Source organism: Coffea arabica, chromosome 8c, assembly GCF_036785885.1.
Source record: "Coffea arabica cultivar ET-39 chromosome 8c, Coffea Arabica ET-39 HiFi, whole genome shotgun sequence".
In the NCBI taxonomy this organism is placed as follows: Eukaryota; Viridiplantae; Streptophyta; class Magnoliopsida; order Gentianales; family Rubiaceae; genus Coffea; species Coffea arabica.
Window position 1 is genome coordinate 27,154,392 of NC_092325.1, and position 19,040 is coordinate 27,173,431.

The 19,040-nt window shown below is 34.0% G+C and overlaps 3 protein-coding genes across 4 annotated transcripts; all 3 read left to right on the top strand.

The window, feature by feature from the left end:
- Positions 1-208: 208 nt before the first annotated feature.
- LOC113706574 (uncharacterized) lies at positions 209-11,144 on the top strand. 2 transcript variants are annotated; one of them, XM_072062417.1, is made up of 11 exons: positions 209-529; positions 634-684; positions 6,068-6,178; positions 7,125-7,257; positions 7,345-7,502; positions 7,685-7,805; positions 7,937-9,569; positions 9,914-10,101; positions 10,283-10,353; positions 10,443-10,541; positions 10,666-11,144. In XM_072062417.1, the coding sequence occupies exons 3-7, from the start codon at positions 6,072-6,074 to the stop codon at positions 8,414-8,416; spliced, it is 999 nt and encodes a 332-aa protein (XP_071918518.1). In that variant the 5' UTR covers positions 209-529; positions 634-684; positions 6,068-6,071; the 3' UTR covers positions 8,417-9,569; positions 9,914-10,101; positions 10,283-10,353; positions 10,443-10,541; positions 10,666-11,144. The 2 variants fall into 2 exon arrangements, with proteins under 2 accessions (XP_071918518.1, XP_027084299.1); XM_027228498.2 differs by lacking the exon at positions 209-529 and adding exons at positions 6,294-6,563; positions 6,678-6,737 and having other exon boundaries at positions 668-684; positions 6,068-6,209; positions 10,443-11,144.
- On the top strand, positions 4,883-5,680 carry LOC140013442 (uncharacterized). Its single transcript, XM_072062723.1, has one exon. It carries the CDS (start codon positions 4,883-4,885, stop codon positions 5,678-5,680), a length of 798 nt encoding a protein of 265 aa, XP_071918824.1.
- LOC113705874 (DNA replication licensing factor MCM3 homolog 3-like) lies at positions 9,192-10,881 on the top strand. The gene is made up of 7 exons (XM_072062724.1): positions 9,192-9,281; positions 9,447-9,569; positions 9,661-9,760; positions 9,914-10,101; positions 10,283-10,345; positions 10,443-10,541; positions 10,666-10,881. Exons 1-7 carry the CDS (start codon positions 9,192-9,194, stop codon positions 10,879-10,881), a joined length of 879 nt encoding a protein of 292 aa, XP_071918825.1.
- Positions 11,145-19,040: the final 7,896 nt, after the last annotated feature.

The following is a 19,040-nucleotide window of genomic DNA, read 5'->3' on the forward strand; positions in this document are numbered from 1 at the left end:
ATATATATTTGTTATCAATTCTATTTTAATTCATTTAAACGTTTGTTTCTTAAAGTTGTCAACTCCAGTTAAACATTCAATAGTTCCAGTCAATACTTGAATATAATTCCAACTTATTTCTATTGTAGATTGAAGAAGGTCACAGAGTTATCGATTCCAGTTAAGAACACTCCAGAAATGTACTTACATATTCTTTTTTTTGTCCAGTTTTTCCGCTTGTTTTCTTCTAACAATGTCAAAAAAAGGACAGCCATTCTTCAACTACACCCTTTTTCACCTAATTAGATTAGACAACAACTTTTTTTTTGTGAGAGTTAGGTTGAAATGTCAATCTTCTGAATAGTTATCAGCTGTACTTCATTTTTTCATGGCCATTAGATTCAAATACAGAGTACTAGATTTGGTCAGATTGAATAGTGCAGTCCATGCTTACTACGTACATTAATAGCTTTTGTTCTCCTTTGTTTTTCCTCCGTTCACAGACTGCATAAACAAGCCTTCCTTCGCTCTCCTGCTCTCTCATCGTTTGGTAATACAACTTTTCTTAGCTTTTCCTTCATTGTATTTGTGGATTTATGTGTTATCCTAGTAACATACAGTTTCTTTTACATGTTTTCCGTTTTTACACTGCAGCATTGCTTTGAGGATTTAACGTTTTGGCTTGCATCCCCGCTTTACTTGCCGGTTAGTTCTATTACTTATAATAGCCTACCTAATGTTTGATAAATTGCTTGTTAGCCTTTCTTGATGCTTCATATTTACAACTTTTCATCAGCATTGATACCTGCTTATTGTTGATTTATATATGCTGTGTGCCTGTGATTGTCAAAGGCTACTGATGAATATTCAAACTGCTTATTGTCAGCTACTTGTTCATCTGTAATATGTTTGCTTACCTCTTTAATCCATAGCTAATGTTATTGAATGTCTGTTTCATAATTAACCTAACTCTCACAATTGTTCCTTCTCTGCATGGCAAACAGCCTACTACAAACGGCTATGCCATGATGTCTGATTTTCAAGGCATTCCTTTTATAAGCTTGCCACATTTAGGTATCCATTCAGAGAAGAAAAACTACAGAAGACAGGCTTACCTTAGATGGAAATAAAAAAGATTACGCTTATATCATTTTCAAATGAAGAAACAATCTTCTACTAAACCAGTCAATATTCCTCTGTTGAATATTAATAGAAAACTTCTGGAAAATGGCTCTCAAGCTGAAAACAATGACAATATTAAGCTTCCTAAAAATAGGCAGCAGGCATATACTAGATGGAAATCAAAAAAGTCTCACAATGACAGTGTCCAGCCTGCTGAGCCAGTTTGTACTGGAAGTATACCTACATACACCAGTATAATTCAGGCATCAAGAAATTCTGAAAACATTGCTATACCTATGAACCATAACAAAGGTAATTCCTTTTATGGTTCATTGAACTTTTAATGTATCATTTACTTAGTATTTTATTTACTAAAGTTATGATCTGATGTGTGAACCATTCACTGCAAGATCAAGGAATGCAAACGACATATGAACGGCAAAACCATGTGCCAAAGAAAAGAAAACGTTCAGGTTATAGTCAATATTTGCTACTTTATCTTCATTGAAAAAGAATATTACCATAAAAGTTTCTAATGTTGTCAGATATTATATATATAGTTTTTTACTTTAGGAAGCACTCCTAAGAAAGGAAGAGTGTTGTTAGACTATATAGTTGACACTCCTGATATTCTGCCAAAACAAAAAGACTGTCCGCATTGTGGAGCTAAAAAGTTCTACTCAGAAACGGCAAACTTTTGCTGTGCTAACGGTGATGTAGTCCTCATGCAGAATAAGCTTCCAGTTGTTTTGAGAGAACTTTTAACTTCATCTTCTGAGGAAGCAGAAACATTTAGGCAATTGATTAGAACTTACAATAATCACTTTGGATTCACATCTTTTGGTATTAAATGTGATAAGAATCTTTCAAGACGAAACAAAGGAGTGTATACATTTAAAGTACAGGGACAAGTATATCATTTTTTGAACAGTTTGACCCTTGCTAGCAACCCAGGCAGTAATATGCAATTGTTCTTTCATGACGTTGAACTATCTAACTGTAAAGCTGCCTGTCCAAGACTATCAAAAGATGTAATAAAAAAAATTATGGCTGTTCTTGAGAACAATCCATATGCAAAATTTTTTAAGAGCTTAAGCAATGCCCCTAATTTATCTAGCTATAAGATAATTCTGCGTACTCTGCCTGGTGTTGACCAGAGAGTCGACAATAAGCCAACTGAATCGCAGGTAACTGCATTATGGGTAGAAGGCCAAGAAAACGGTGAAAATAGCTGACGTAACATTCAAGTATATACTCATGGTGGACAGCCACGAAATATTGAGTATTACTATGCATGTTATGATCCATTACAATACCCATTAATGTTTCCCTTTGGAGAACTTGGATGGCACCAAGGCATTCCAAAGAAAGGAATAAAAACAAAGAAAAAGAAAGCTAAGACAAACAGGAAAGCATCAGATCTAGTCTCTCCAGCAAATGCTTTTACTGTTGATCAGTTACTTCACAATGAAGAAGCTGGTAAGCGCAATCGAAAATAATAAATACTGTACCACATTATAACTTACATAAATAGCTATTCTAAATAGTTTATTACTTTATATTGTAGTAATGGGTACACTAGAAGATGATCCATATTTTGTTTCGCTCAAAGAATATTATGCTTATAAACTTCAAATCAGAGACATAGATGAATCATTTCTGTTGCATTTTGGTCGATTATTACAACAATATGTAGTTGATGGTTATGTTAAAGTCGAAACACAGTGACTTGATTTTTTTAGATCACAGCAAGAAGAAATCAGGAAAGAATTTTTGAATGGCATAATTGATGCAGTGGCATCTGGAGAAACTCTAGGATCAAATGTTGGTCAGCGAGTTATTTTATCACCAAGCTTTATAGGAGGACCTAGAAATATGAGGCGAAAGTATATGGATGCAATGACATTAGTCCAAAAGTTTGGTAAGCCAGATCTTTTTTTGACTATTACCTGCAATCCTAATTGGCCAGAGATAAAAGACTATCTAATTGCAAAAGATGAAACACAGAACTGACCAGATTTGATTTCTAGAATTTTTCATGCTAAAGTAGAACAATTGAAAAATGAACTCTTCAAAAAAAAATATTTTTGGCCGAATAGTAGCCTATACATATGTTATAGAGTATCAAAAAAGAGGATTACCCCATGCACATTTTCTTCTTATCTTAAAATCAGAGCATAAACTTTATAATCCTGAAGAATATGACAAAATTGTATGTGCTGAGATACCAGATAAAAAATAGAATAAGCACCTATATAGAATGGTTGTCAAGCATATGCTTCATGGTCCTTGCAGTGTAGCAAATCCAAAAAATGTTCGTATGAGAAAAAATGGAACTTGTAAGAACTCTTATCCAAAAGACTTTTGTGACTCAACCTGTCAAACAGAATATGCATATCCAAAATATCGAAGAAGAAATAACGGTGTGAAAGTGAAAGTAAGAAATGCATTACTTGACAATCATTGGGTTGTACCTTACAATCCTTATCTCCTTGCTAAATTTGATTAACATATTAATGTTGAGATATGTTCAACAATCAAGGCAGTCAAATATATTTATAAATATATTTGTAAAGGTCATGATAGGACTTCTTTTCGAGTTATTGCTGATTGTTCAAATCCAGCGATTGATGAAATCCAGCAATATATATCAACCTGGTGGATATCACCTCTAGAGGCAACATGGAGAATTTTTAGATTTCCTGTTAGTGAAATCAAACCGGCTATTATTCATCTTCAGCTTCACTTAGAAAACCAGCAACCTCTAAATTTCAAGAAAAACACTGATCTGCGTAACCTTGTAAGGAATACACATTTAAGACAAACCATGCTTACTGAATTTTTTAACAAGAACCGAACAAACGAAGAAGCACAAAATCTTAAGTGTACCTATTCAGAATTTCCACAATTTTTTGTTTGGAAAGCGGACAAAAGAATGTGGAAAATACGTGAGCAAGGTGACTCTATAGGAAGAATAGTGACTGCTCATCCTGCTGAAGGTGAGAGGTACTATTTAAGACTTCTACTAACAAAAGTTCGCTGTCCAACTTCTTTTTCTGACTTGAGAACAATTAATAAAGTACAAGTAGAAACTTTTCGAGAGGCATCACTTTTGAGAGGTTATTTGTAGCATGATGATAGCCAACAACTTTGCTTACAAGAAGCTGCTCATTTTCATATGCCATATGAAATGAGGCGCTTATTTGCTACGTTATTAGTTTATTCATGTCCAAATGATCCAATGGCTTTATGGCTTAAATTTGAAGATGTCATGTCAGAAGATTATGTTAGACTAAATACATTAACAACAAACCAAGTTAGACTAAAGGTTCTTGAACAAATAAATGGCTTCTTACAATTTATGGGAAAAGATATTTCTTCATATAATTTAGTTCCTCCTAACGTTTCATTCACAGACTTTGAAAATGAAACAAGAGAGTTAAGAGCAGAGCATAGTATAGCTATTTCAGCAGATGACTTAAATGCAATTGTAATGTTAAATACGAGGCAAAAAGAGGCATTTCTGAAAGAGTGTACACAAACAAAACAGGTGCTTTGTATCGTGCATTGTTAGCAGATGTACGATCAAAAGGATTTATTGCATTAGCAACAGCTACATCAGGTATTGCAGCTTCAATTTTACTGGGAGGCCGAACGGCTCATTCTCGATTTAAGATACCAATATATATTTCCCCTGGTGCAACTTGTTGAATTAGCAAACAAAGTTCACTAGCAACTTTAATAAAAAGACTGCAAACTAATAATTTGGGATGAAGCCCCTATGTCTAAAAGAGCAGCAATTGAGGCATTAGACGATTTGCTGCAAGACTTAATGAGTTCAGATGATATCTTTGGTGGAAAGGTAGTAGTTTTAGGCGGAGATTTCAGGCAAACACTACCTGTTGTATGCAATGGGAGTAAATCTCAGACAGTAAATGCATGTTTAATTAATTCTTACTTGTGGCCTCATCTAGAAAAATTGCAATTAACTGACAACATGCGAGCAAGACTGGATCCATCATTCACACAGTTTCTTTTGAAAGTAGGAGATGGTTTAGAAAAATCAGAAATACAGGATTGTATCCAAATTCCTCCTTCAATATTAATTAAATATGATAATGAAACTGATTCACTACAGCCATTGATAGGTGTTGTATATCCAGACCTGAATCAGCTGTCTCAAAATGCAGATTCATCTTTAAATAGAGCAATACTAAGTACAAAAAATCACTTTGTCGATGAAATTAATGACTTAATGATTGAAAAATTCCCTGGAAACAGTGTTGAATATATCAGCTTTGATGAAACTATAAATCCAAATTATCAAGCTGAGTATGTTGATTTGCTTAATACTTTAGCTCCCAGTGGTTTACCTCCTCACAAATTGACACTGAAACCAAATTCACCAATTATTTTATTACGAAATCTTGATCCTACAGAAGGATTATGCAATGGAACTAGACTGATATGTAAGACATTGCAAAAAAATGTGGTCCATGCACAGATAGCAGTTGGTGAATTTGCTGGCAAAGAAGTGTTTATACATAGAATTCCTTTACAACCATCAAATGATGAATAATATCCAGTTCCTTACAAGAGAACTCAATTTCTAGTTCGGCTATGTTTTGCAATGACAATTAATAAAGCTCAAGGCCAAACAGTTGACTTTGTTGGCATTTATTTGAAGGAGCCTGTCTTTTCACATGGGCAACTCTATATTGCCTTATCACGTGCAAAAACAACTGCTTCTGTCAAAGTCTTGATCAAACCGGCTTACTTTGATTCTGGCAATGCAGATCATACAAAAAACATCATTTGTACAGAGATATTAGAATAGTCTACAGCTTTAATTAGAAGTAAAAACATTGTCCTATGAGCTGGCTAATTCTTTTTTTATATTAACATTATGTTGCCTTCAAACTTCCTAACAACATATTGAAATATGCTTCATTTTTTCCTATTACAGGCAAATGCTTCAAGTGTTGGAAGTGAACAAACAGAGTCACCACTGGATTGTGCTAATTCAAGTTGTTGAAAGGGGAAATGTGCATGTTGCACGAACTGCTCCATTCAAAAGGTTTCGTCGCTTCTTGTTGACTGATTCCCAGGTCTATCAAACATCAATCATAAATACTCATTAACGTTAACATAAATTCCTTTCTGACACTGTTTCATTAACACTATAAATCAAGGAACAAAAGTCTCTGCTTTTGTGTATGACAGCTGCATTAAGCTATTTCAACACATGTTTTGTCCATTCAAGCGCTACTACATCTCAAATGCATCAATAATGGACACATCAGCAAATTTCAGAATTGGCAACTACCCCTTTTCATGGGCCATTAACAGTGACACTCTCATTGAACCATACAATGAAACAATTCCTCCAACTTTACCATGTCCATTTGAACTGACATCATTTGCTGACCTGCATCAGTATGCAGACAGAGAAGTTCTTCAAAGTAAGCTTTGATTTCAAAATAATTGCTTTGTTGTTAACAACTAATATTACTTTTGCTGATATATATTAATCCAACTGATATATATTAATCTACAACACTTTCTTTAACCTCAAGGCTCTCATCTTGCATCCTCAACAATCCACCAGTTCCTGAAGACATGCAAATGAATGAATGGTCAGCCTATTCTTGCTTTTTATACATTGCTCATTCTAAATAAAAACCACTCATTCGTTCACTAAATTTCACATACTTTATTTTCTTCATTAAATCTTCAAGAATATCTCTGTTTTTTGCTTGTTAAGAAAATATGTTTGATATGCAGACAAAAGATGATAAAAAAATTTGAACAGTATCTTTTTGTTTGCCATATTTTCCAGGACACACAGTTTGAGAATACCCAGTTCAGGGCTAATAAGTAAATCTTTTGATTATGTCCAGTTCATAACTAATAAGTAAATCTTTTAATACACAGTTTGATTATGTCCATTTCACCATCGTTTCAGCATTTCATAGTTTGAAAATAACTTATGTTCAAGTTTAAATATGTTTTACTTATGTTAGGTATGCTGCTCACAAACAAAAGCTCAAAAATATGCTTGAAGCAAATGCTTTCAAAGATACATCACTTCTGCTACCTCTTCTAGGCCCAGAATTCATCAAAGATATTAAGACTGTTCTGGCATCCTTTGATAAAGTAATTTCCCATGTATAATTGAAATTCTAATGTTTATATCTTTGCTGACAGAGATAATCACATAGTTTATTTGTATGAAAATTCCAGCAAAAAATAGCCTGGGTACGAGCAAAACCAGCCTTCATTCCCGGACAGCAAAAATGTTGGCACACAGTCTGTGCTAATTGTCACAAAAATGTTGATGCTGATATAGACTGGATTATTACATGTCCTTCATGTAACGAATCGACTTCTATTCAAATGAGGTCAGTCATAATCAGACTGAAATAATTGTTACCTTGCTTTACTCTCTTACCTTTAAAGCCTCATATGTTGAAAACAAACTAATATAATAGTGAATTTGCTTTAATTTACTTTAGTTGAAATTGCTTCATAATTATAATAGTCTTATTAGAACTTCTCTCATGCTGACAATGAAATTTTTCAGGTGTCGCATTGGCATTAAACTGGCTGACGAAACTGGAAAAATGAATTGCACCATTTACTCTCCAGAAGTTGAGAAGTTGATTCCTTATACTACTATTCAGCTGCATGATGCGTATGAAACTGTAAGCTCAACATAAGCTCTATTCGTAAATGAAACAACCAATAGAACTTTTTACATTTCACAATTCAGTTTGAATAACCAGTTGTTCTTGATATACAGCTAAGTCCATTTTTAAAATGTTTAATAATACAGGGAGTTGCTCTAGATATGCAGCTTGCAGAATCTATTAGCAAGCACACAGTTGTCTACTTTGTTCGATCATTTGAGGTGGAATATCAGAGTCAGCAGCAAAAGAAAAATGCAGTTGTCAAACTGTACACTCTTGAGGCACTACCACAGATGATAACATCCATCAATCATGAAGACCCTCCAAATGTACAAACCCAACTCATGACACCTACAATAATTGAGGTAAAAGCCAGAGAATCAGAAGACATGATCACTCCACTGCCTGCACCAACAATTGAAGATAAATCTGCAATAAATACTTCTGCAACTGCTGCCGCACCTGCAAAGAGTTCAGCCAAAAGAAGCCTTAATTTCACTTCAAAAGCTGCAAACAGTATATCCTCAGTTGTTGATGAAGCTTCAATGTTGATTGAAGAGGATGATAATAAACAGCAGAGCTCCATAACGTTTGAACTTGAAACCTCTCGCTACAAACAGGCATAAACAGGTTCAAGCAAAAGAAGAAGAGTGGTCTGAAAATTGACTGATTCCTTTGTCTTCTTGAAAAACTACTTTTGTTAAGCTGCTTTAATCATGGATTACGCAGACTCTTATATTTTGTGAATATATTATGATTCATTATGTTAGTCTACAAAACATAATGAAGCATAATATTTCTTTTGACGTCCGCAGAAGAAAAACTAACCTACAGAAGTAATGTGGTATTGTCTCTTCATATGTAATCCAGTGTTGCTTTTGATGATGCGATGCAGTAAAAGGATCATATTCTATCTATCTACTCTTTCACATTACAGTAAGCTCCATATATTATATTTGCCTTACTTGCCGATTCTCTTGCACCATCTATATACGATCATACATGAATAAAGAAGTCTTTGGTTCTTTTGATGCTTGGTGGAACTAAAAACAATTTAAAAAATGGTACTCATTTGTCAGGATAAGTTATTACTTGAGTCCATTATATTTACTTTAATTTTAGATGTTCAGAGTTCTGCTTTTGGTCATGTAAATCTTCTCATACTTTTCCTTTTCTCTATTTTCTACTCCCAACTCAGCAGCTTGTCCAATGTCTTTCCTTATTACCACCCAGAGAAACTCTTTACACCTCAACTTATTGAACTACAGTTAGTTTTAAGTCCTTAGTCTGGTTGAATGCTCTTTGATAGTCATATAAACGTGATTAACTTTAGCTAAGTCTGTTGGGAGAAGAGAATTGGCCAATCAGTCTGTTGGCAAGTCTCAGCTGCTAAGAGCAATCATGAATATTGCACCTTTAGCTATATCAACCACTAGCCAAGGTTATTCAGGAGTTGGCTTGCATCTGCAGTTACTTCTGATCAAGAAACAGGTAATACACTCTTATGCTATCATTAACTTTATAAAGTAACTATAGTGAATATTTATCAAATTGATGACATTGTCATTAGGAGAAAGAAGGCTAGAGGCTGATGCTATGGTTCTTGCTGATAGAGAAGTTGTTTGTATTGACAAATTTGACAAAATGAATGACCAGGATTGTGTAGCTATACATGAAGTCATGCAGCAGCAAACTGTAACAATTGCTAAAGCTGGAATTCATGCATCCTTGAATGCCCAGTGTAGTGTTGTAGCAGCTGCAAATCCCATATATGGAACAGTAAGATGCAGAATCTATGTTCCTTGAAAAATTTCACTTTCATATCCATTCCTTTCATTTATTGACTGCATATTATTCTTGTTATGTACAGTATCACTGCTCGCTAACCACAACAAAGAATATTGGTCTCCTAAATTCTTTGCTTTCTCCTTTTGATTTACTGTTCATTGTTCTGGATCAAATGGAGCCTGGTATAGACCGTCATATCTCAGAACATGTCTTGCGGATGCATAGTTTTTGTTCCACTATGGATAGAGATAAGAGAATAGTAGCTCCTTTACTAAAATATAGCTAACTTCATCTTTGTGCTTGGATGGCTGAAAGTGAAACACCCAAATCTTCAGATGCAGATGTAGGTACACAATACAAAAGGGATGATGAGGGTGATGCAAATTCCACAGTCTTTGTCAAGTATAACCCAATGCTATATGGGACGAAAACAAGTCGTAAACGTGAGACCCTCACCATTGATTTTCTGAAGAAGTACATCCATTATGCAAAACACAGAATTCAACCTGAGTTAACTGATAAGGTTGCATTCCTACCTTTCTAATAATGCAATCCTGAACTACAAGTGCCACATCATTGTCCCATAATTTGTATTAAGAATTTCTGTTTACATCTCTTTTAAGTTTCCTTTGTGTTATCCATTCATTTGCTTCTCTTACATGGTCACTGGTTCATGGCTGATTTTACAAATTACTATGTTACAGGTATCAGATCAAATTGCAACTGCCTATTATGCAGAGCTTCGAAGTACCAGTTCAAATGCCAAGGTAGTTAGGTAATTCACAGTTAGTTATGTACATGTATGTAGTATTTTGCATCAACATACTCAAATTTTATCAAAACAATAACAATTGTTTTACGTAGACTAAGGCTGGAACACTTCCAATAACTGCCAGGACCTTGGAAACAATAGTACATCTGTCAACTGCCCCCAAAATTGAAGTTAAGAAGCCAGATAAATCTGTATGTTGCAGTATGTTGATTCGCTGTTATACTGTTCATCCCTATTTATTGCAGCACCAATGCTTTTTCATGTGCACAATTACTTATCCTTGACTAATTATGTCCACTAATTGCTCTTGAGTAGATTTTGAAGGCTGATGTAGATGCCGCTCTTCAGGTCTTGAACTTTGCCATATATCATCAAAAGCTAACTGAAATAAAAGAGCATAAGCAAGAAAAAGAAAGAGAAAATGAAAGAAAGTGCAGATCTGAGAATAATGCAAGTGACACCGGTAGACCTCAGCATCAAGGTGCCAGAAATGATAGAGAAAATGGTGATGCTTTTGGTAGAACAGAGTGACTTGTTCCAGAGCAAATCAAACTGAATGACTGTAAACCCATGATTTTGAATGTTTGCTTTCTTTGTGTTTTTTCGCTGTGCTTCAGCTGGAAGCTCAAATTTTCTTATTTGGCTGTAGAAAGCTCTTATCCTCTACAGATATGTTGACTAAGCACATATGACTACAGTTCACTTTTTGAGATCATGATAGAAAGACACCCAAAATTTGAGTCCGAATTATTGGATTTAGTGCTTGATTAATTCTTTAAATCTTGTTCTAATAACTCAGCCATGTTCTCTTTTAAGCATTTTGTAACGTCACAGAATATCTAATGCTTTGTCCAATTGAGGCTACGTTTCATTCTGTTTGCCATAGATCATTAAAATCTTCCAATAACAGCCTTCAGTCTTGAACACTCTATATCTATGCGCTTCTTTGATTACAATGACATTATTGATTGATGAGTTGTATTTGATTATACTGCACTTTTTCTCTACTTGACTACACTGACGATATCGCTTCAATATTTCTCCTTGCTTTACAAATTCCCTTTTCATATTGCTTCATAAATTTTCACTTTCCATATTAACTTTACTAGCCAACAAAAATGTCTCCTCGTTTTCAATTAATCTAATCATAGTTTTACTTACTATATATACAATATACTGACCAAATTCACCATTCCCAAACGTAAGCTATATATTTTTGAAAAGCTGCTATTTCTGTCAGCCGCCAACTCAATTGCAGTATATATGAAGTCAGCAAGCAAAAGATGCTAATCTTTCTGATTGAATATCAACTGACAACTTCACAGTAGACAACTTCACAATTATTAACATTGGTTGAATATAATGATAACTTTACATATTCTATGTACAATAGACTGACAAAACAAATCAAAAAACCAAATGCTAAAGCAAAAGATCTTATTTCCAATTTTCAATTCACATACTCATTCAGTTCAAAATCTTTTCCACACGAAGAAACTAAGATCTTCTGCCAGCTTTACTCCCACTACACCTGCCAGCTTGACTCTGAACACCGTCCTATAAATACCTTCAACATCCTAACACTTAGTAATATCAAGATCAAAAACATCAGGCCTGCTCTCTCACTACACTTCTCAACTTCGCTTCCCTTCAAATCTTAACAGAAAACAATGACACATAATGCAATGGCCTTAACTGATATTGACTGCTACTCCACAAATTGACTACATTGGTCCAAGTAATTGAGGCCACTCACGTTTTAGAAGCTGGAAGATTTTCAACTGGAAGAAGATACTGCTACTTCGTTCTTGCCAATTCACAGGTATACAATGAACATCAAATACTGCTATAATACTTTTAACCTATAAAGTAAATGTAATTTATTTAAACTCACTGCAATCCTATAGGGAATTCAAGTAAAAACAATCGCTGTTTACAATGCTATTCCACTTGTTGATGGATTGCTACTACCATTCAAAAAGTATTTTGTTTCAAATGCATCCGTTCTTCCAAGCCAACAAACATCTTCAACTACAGACTATCCATACTATTGGACAATCATAGCTACAACAACAATTGAAGAAGTTAATGAAGCAGTGGATGAAACAATACTACCATACCTACATTTGCACCAATTTGCCAACATTCAGACTTATGCAGACTCAAACAAATATATGAGTATGTTAAACACTCCTCCACTTTTACCACTATCAACATCTGACTAACCTTCCAAACACAAATTTAAAAATGCTTTCACTGCAGACATATTTGGGATTGTTGTTTTTGCACGTCCAATGAGACAGATAACAATTCAAGGACAGATAATTCCTGCAAGAGATTATGTAATCATCAATCAAGAGTAAGTTCTTTACCATATTCAAACTCAAAATGAAAAAAATTGCCTATTGACACTGATCTTACAGTATACTCAGGGAAAAACCAGTCATCTTAACACTTTACAATGACTTCCAGACAAATGAAGGTATACAAATCACAGCAAGAGAAGAGCCATCAGTCATCTTGGCCATGAGGCTCAGAGCAACTACCACAAACTGTAAAGCCTGAACATCCCACATTATTATGCATTTTTTCACTGAAAAAGATATAATACTAAAGCTGATTTTTCATACAAGAATAATCTTATTAGAACTGATTTTTGTTCAAACACAATGTGCAGATCTTTCACTGGCTGTGCAAGTTTCATCTGTCATAATGATTGAACCTGCTCTAAGAGAAACAATGGAGCTTAATCACTGGTAAACACTCCCACACCAAATATTTATTCCTAAAATTAAAGATTTAATTCTAACATTCCAAAGAACAAATCAAGGTTTCACAACAACATATCGCTGATCACACAAATGATTCATAATGAGGCTTATGCTGATCCAAGAGTTATTCTACCCCCAGTCAGTACAAATGAAATCAGTCCCATAAACAGAGCTGTTCAGGCCGTAAGATTTGTAAGACATTCATAACTTAACCTTTCAATAACAAGAGTGATAATTTATTACTTCTACCTCGACCTCTAACATACTCTAAATGACAGAAACGAACAGCATGTATTGAAGGTCGAGTTGAAATTAACTATCAAAAAGCTCCTTTCTGGTATTTCACATGCTCCAACTGTCATGAACCCACTGATTACATAGGAATCTTGGACATTAATTGCCACCATTGCAGAGTGAAAATCAACCCCGCTCCTAGGCAAGTAAACGATATTTTTATCCGCCTAAAAATTTTCCTTCCGTGACTAATGAAAGAATAACAAGTTAGCTAATACATCTAATTGCATATATAGAGCTTGCATTGCACTTACCATACTTGATACCACTGGAAAAATGGATACACTTGCCTTGGGAGAAGAAGCTGAAAAATTGATTTCCATTCAAGCTACTGAGCTAACCGAGATAAACAATCAGGTATTAAAGAAAAGCAACTACAAACTGCTGACATATTAAATCTCTTTATTTCTTAACATGTTTCATTGTGACTATAGCATAATATGATTTTACTTCATCACATAACACAAGCAATCCAAGGAAAAAGACTCATGTGCTTCGTTAAAAAGGCAACTCCAAGAGAAAAAGCAATCAAAGGAACGACATTCACCATTGTCACCAGCTATGAAGTGGAACAGCTCGCAACTGACCAGCAAACTTCACCGAACTTCCACAATGATTATGCAAAGCATTAATTTCCAACAATATAATGCTTATGTACTTAAAAACTGAACTACTTCTGTTTCATTGTAATTATCTTGTATCTCTTTATTCTACTTGCGTTACTGTATTTCTGTTATCTTATATTCAATTTACTCTCTTTTGCCTTAAAAAATAAATATACTTAAACTACAACCAATTCTAATATAAATGTCCACCTATGAAAGCATTAAATTTGAAATCTAAATAAAACCAAATATCAACGTACAAATAAACTAAAATAAAATTTATTACAAAATTGAAGGTGGGCACTGGCTGTGCGTAGCACAGTCGGGCCTTACTAGTGTTAATATATAAATATATGCATATTTATTTCTGGATTCATGTCGACATAGGATATCAATAAATAATGAATGAAACCAACGAACTTGAATCACGATTGTTACTGTTTAAGAAACATGGACTATCTTGACTTTATGTTACGCAGCAAGTACGACAAGAAGCATGAAAATCGAACATATGACTAAAGATTGAAACCATGTAACATGTGAGCCCTGCCATGACTTTTGCAACATGGCCATGAACATAAGTTAACAATCGGCCAACTTAAGCTTGACTAAGGTGGGACCTAATGAATTCCATGTAATCAAAACCATGAATCAATGGTACGAATGACACCATAGCAATCGAAACTATATCATGACTTATTCATCATGTGACGGATCCATGCATTCATAGTCAAAATTCAAGACAGTCTCGATTACCAAGAATTTTCTTGATATATATATATATCAAAAAACCGAATTCACGAGACATAAAAGTATGTATATGTTTATATATAAATTACTAAATCCAAATTATTTCCTAATAATCAGCCATATCTAGCTTTGATACCACTTGTTAGGGGGGTAATTTATAGTAACTTTTGGTGAAAGCCATCACCTATTAAATCCAAAATTTATATGACGATTATTAAGATAAATCAATCGTAAAAGTGTTGAAACGTACCTGGATTCATGTTGATAACCTGGCACTTGAATCCTTGAAGATTTTGGGGAGGTCTTACAGGTCAACACGTATTTGCTAATTCTCGAGAGAGCCTTTAATTTCTCTTTGGTATCTTTTCTGACGATGGAATATCAAGGAAGAGCTATTTTGTAATATTAGAAAATATGACAATAAAAATACGTGTGACATGGGGACAATAACCCTATTTATAAATAACATTCCTGTTATCTTTTGGATTCCTTTTTCAGCCTATCATAGAAATAGGAAATACCCTTAAGTTTTTACATATTAAAGGCTCATACTTTATTAGATACATTAAAGCCAAACTATATTTGATCAGTTTAATTAGATTTAACGTTATTTGACAGTTTGTAACACATAATTATTTACATATAAGTCCAACCTTGGATTAAGGATCCAACAAAAACAACATATGGCAGTGGCTATGCTATCGTAAATAATGGAGATAAGAACCAATTGAGATGCAATAAACTTCTTCTCTACAAGTTAACAGTAGAAAATCATTTTGTTTTCGTGGTTTTTTCCTTATGGTTTATAGAAAATGACTGCTAATTCCCAATAAAATTAACCTAAGACCATTTTGTTATGTCAATCCCCGAAAGGACACTTCCTTTCAATTACTTGTATATAATAAAAGAGTACAATTTGGACTATCGTTTAACAGATACTTTATTAGCGTTCTTATATTGCACTTTAAATTGTTGTTACCAAAGGTGTCAACTCAATAGAAGCATTAAGAAATAGCAATTTGTAGGCTTAATATGCTGGATGGCAATATCTGTAAATCATGTAATAATTCGTGGGGCATTATTTTTTTCCTTTATATCCATTGTAGAATTTGTTTTATTGTTCTTAGCTGTTATAGTCTGGTTAATATCCATGAAATGTTGATTTTCTATAATCCCGTAGCTACAGTCAGCTCTGTGTAGTCTTGATAAATTGATCATAACTTATAATGCATGTGATAAAACTAAAATCCAAAAACTAAAATCGGAAGTCTGAAATCTAAAATTTGAATCTATTAAATTAGTGAATTGTTAAGTACTAAATTTGATATATTTGAATATATATCATATAAAGTGATAAGTGAATCGTTTATCATTTATTTTTTGGAGCAACTTTTATTTAGAAAATTCAGTACCACTTAATAAATTCAGATATTCTAGTTTTGGTTATCAAACATATTTGAACATGTTAATATCTAAATCCATTAAATTTAAATGCTGAATTGGATTATCAAACAAGGCCTTAGTGTAGAAATGTTGAAATTCAGTGCCATTAGTTGTGTTTGAAGCTAGATTCATAGACCTTTCTAATGGTATAAAATTTAGGCTCTGATTATTTTCCTATGAATTCCATAACTTCCATGAGTTTGACTGGTATTCAACTCTTCACAGCAGAGTTTTGAAACTATTCTGAATGTGATCCAGTTATAATTGCTTATGCACGTAATCACAAAATGATTCCTTCTAAAGATTTTCAGTGCTCTGAGTTTAGTTTCTAATGGCACCAATTTTGAATTTTTTTTATGTTTATAGTTTTAGTTATGTCCCTTTAACTGAGTAATGCCAGTGTTGAAAATGTGCGAGGATTGCTGTGAAGTCTAATTGCAGGGATTTGAGGGAACCTACTTTGGAAAACATAGCTGCGTTTACCAGCTGATTTGGAGAAGAATAGGAGAATTTGACATATGGAATTGAAAAGGTATCCACCTCCCGATTGTGGAAGGATATAGAGGATACATAGCTGCGTTTACCTACTGATTCGGAGAAGAGTAGGAGAATTTGACATATGGAATTGAAAAGGTATCCACCTCCCGATTGTGGAAGGATATAGAGGATATGATTTCGTCATTCTACCAAATTTATGCCTTATCTGCTTTGAATAATGGCCAAGCTTGAGACCGCACAAGCAGCTGCTAGTCTTATATTACAAGCATATCTATCTGCTATAGTATGTATTAATGTGTTATTTGTTCGAAATCCTACTCTTCGTTGTTATGAGCTTCCTTTGAAGTGGCTTAATTATTGCTTGCTTGCTTGCTTATGAGATGTAATTCATTTATTTTGTTTATGAAAAAAATCTTCAAGATTTGAAACCAAAAAATTTGCTTTCGGATGAGAATGAAAAGGCATCGAATATTGTTTGAATTTGAAGGAAAAAGAGAAGGCAGAAAGCGGATATTGTCCATTGATGCAGAGATATTGCAGGTCACTCCTGAGTTTCATTTAGCAGAGACAAAGAAATCAAGTGGAGATAAGGAATATCTGAAGAGATAACGGTCTAAGACTTGGTCTGCAAGATATTGTGTGGGTTTGGCAAGGTGAACAAGAACTCAAGGAGTCAGAACAGTAGGAACAGAAAATTCAACATCAACAGCTGGAAACCCAAGATTTAGAGGACCAGCGATAGCAACAAGCACTGCAGTTGCTGACACTGCAGCATGAGTTACCTTGACGCTGTCTTTAGTATACCTCATTGTCATCATCTTTACATGTTCAAAGTGTCCCTTTTCCGAGCTACAATTCGTTTTTTCTTTTTCTTTTTTCCATAGTAATCCATGGTTAAATATAGTCTCTGCATTTGTAGACCGTCTCAATCATGATGTATTTTACATGGGTATCTTCAACTCAATTGCATCCACTGTGTACCTCTGTTTATGCTAAAAATCCTTCTCTACTTTTTGCTGTTTGAATTGTTAATGACTTTCAGGTCTTCTAGCCAAATTTGGACATTTTCCTTTATTGAACTGATGGTGGGCTGCCAATATTTTATAGTTTTAACCAATTACAGGTTTTCAAGGAATGGACTAATACCGTGTAACCAATTTTTGCCCGAGTATAGCTTTTCTTGGAAGAGTTTTTTCGAATGTCCCTGAATTATCTTCTTTTAAAGCACCTTGAAGAGTTTTGACTCATTAGATGTAATTATTTTCTTGTGCCATATGCTATGGTGTAAACTCTGCTTTGCATGATTAGTATGATTTAGTACCATTTACATTTTTCAATCCTGTACTGGTCAGTTTCTGTCTAATAAATTCAACGTTTCGACCAAAAAATAAATAAATTCATGGTTTCAATAAGCCATATTTTGGTAGGGTAATGAACAATGGTACACTTTGGCATAGTTGTTTTGTTGAAGGTATGGGTTGTTATTTGAGGTGCAAAACCACAATGAGAAACACTTGAATTGCTAATAGGCATTTTGGAACATTTTCTGAAAGTATTTGTTCCCTTTGCAACACTTTTCTTATTTTCTTTTCTTTTCTTTTCGCGGGTTGTGATGATTAAACAACCAAGAAATATGTGATTTTAAAATTGCACATCAAATTATAATTCTGAATTTAAATTACCAAAATATTTTAAATTTTTTGTAAATTCAACCGACCAACTATTGGAAATCATCAAATTGAATTTTCACCATTATTAGTTATTTTTAATTCAAATACATTTTATTATTGATTTATTTTTTTGATCCATTTCCATTGCCTTAAGAAAATCCATAATCCAAACAAAGGATTTAATTTCTTTGGAGTCTTTTTCCATTCCCCTACTATTTTTCTTAGTTGGCCAAACAAGAGAAAGGATTAGAGTTTTCAAGGATTTTGCTTTCTATTTCCTTCGCATTCCTTTCCTCACCGGTTTCCTAGAACCTATTAAAGATCTGCACTTAGACCCGTATAGAGTTCCAATTCCTTTGTTTCCTCACGTTTTTGTGAGGAAAGGATTTGTAGGCAAATTGTACTTCCAAATTCATCATCGAATTCCTTGATTCCTTTTCCTTGGTGCCTTACCCTGCAGCCAAACGTGACAAACAAATTCTAAGAGAAAAACTATCCTTTTACTCACTACTTTACATGAAGCAAACAAAAATGAACGTGAAATAATTGGTAAAAGGTATAGTCTGAATCATATCGTGTATCTTTTATCTTTTATTGTTATCTCATGATGAGTTTTCGAGATCATGGGAATCCCTGCTTGACTGTGTATCCAGTGGGGT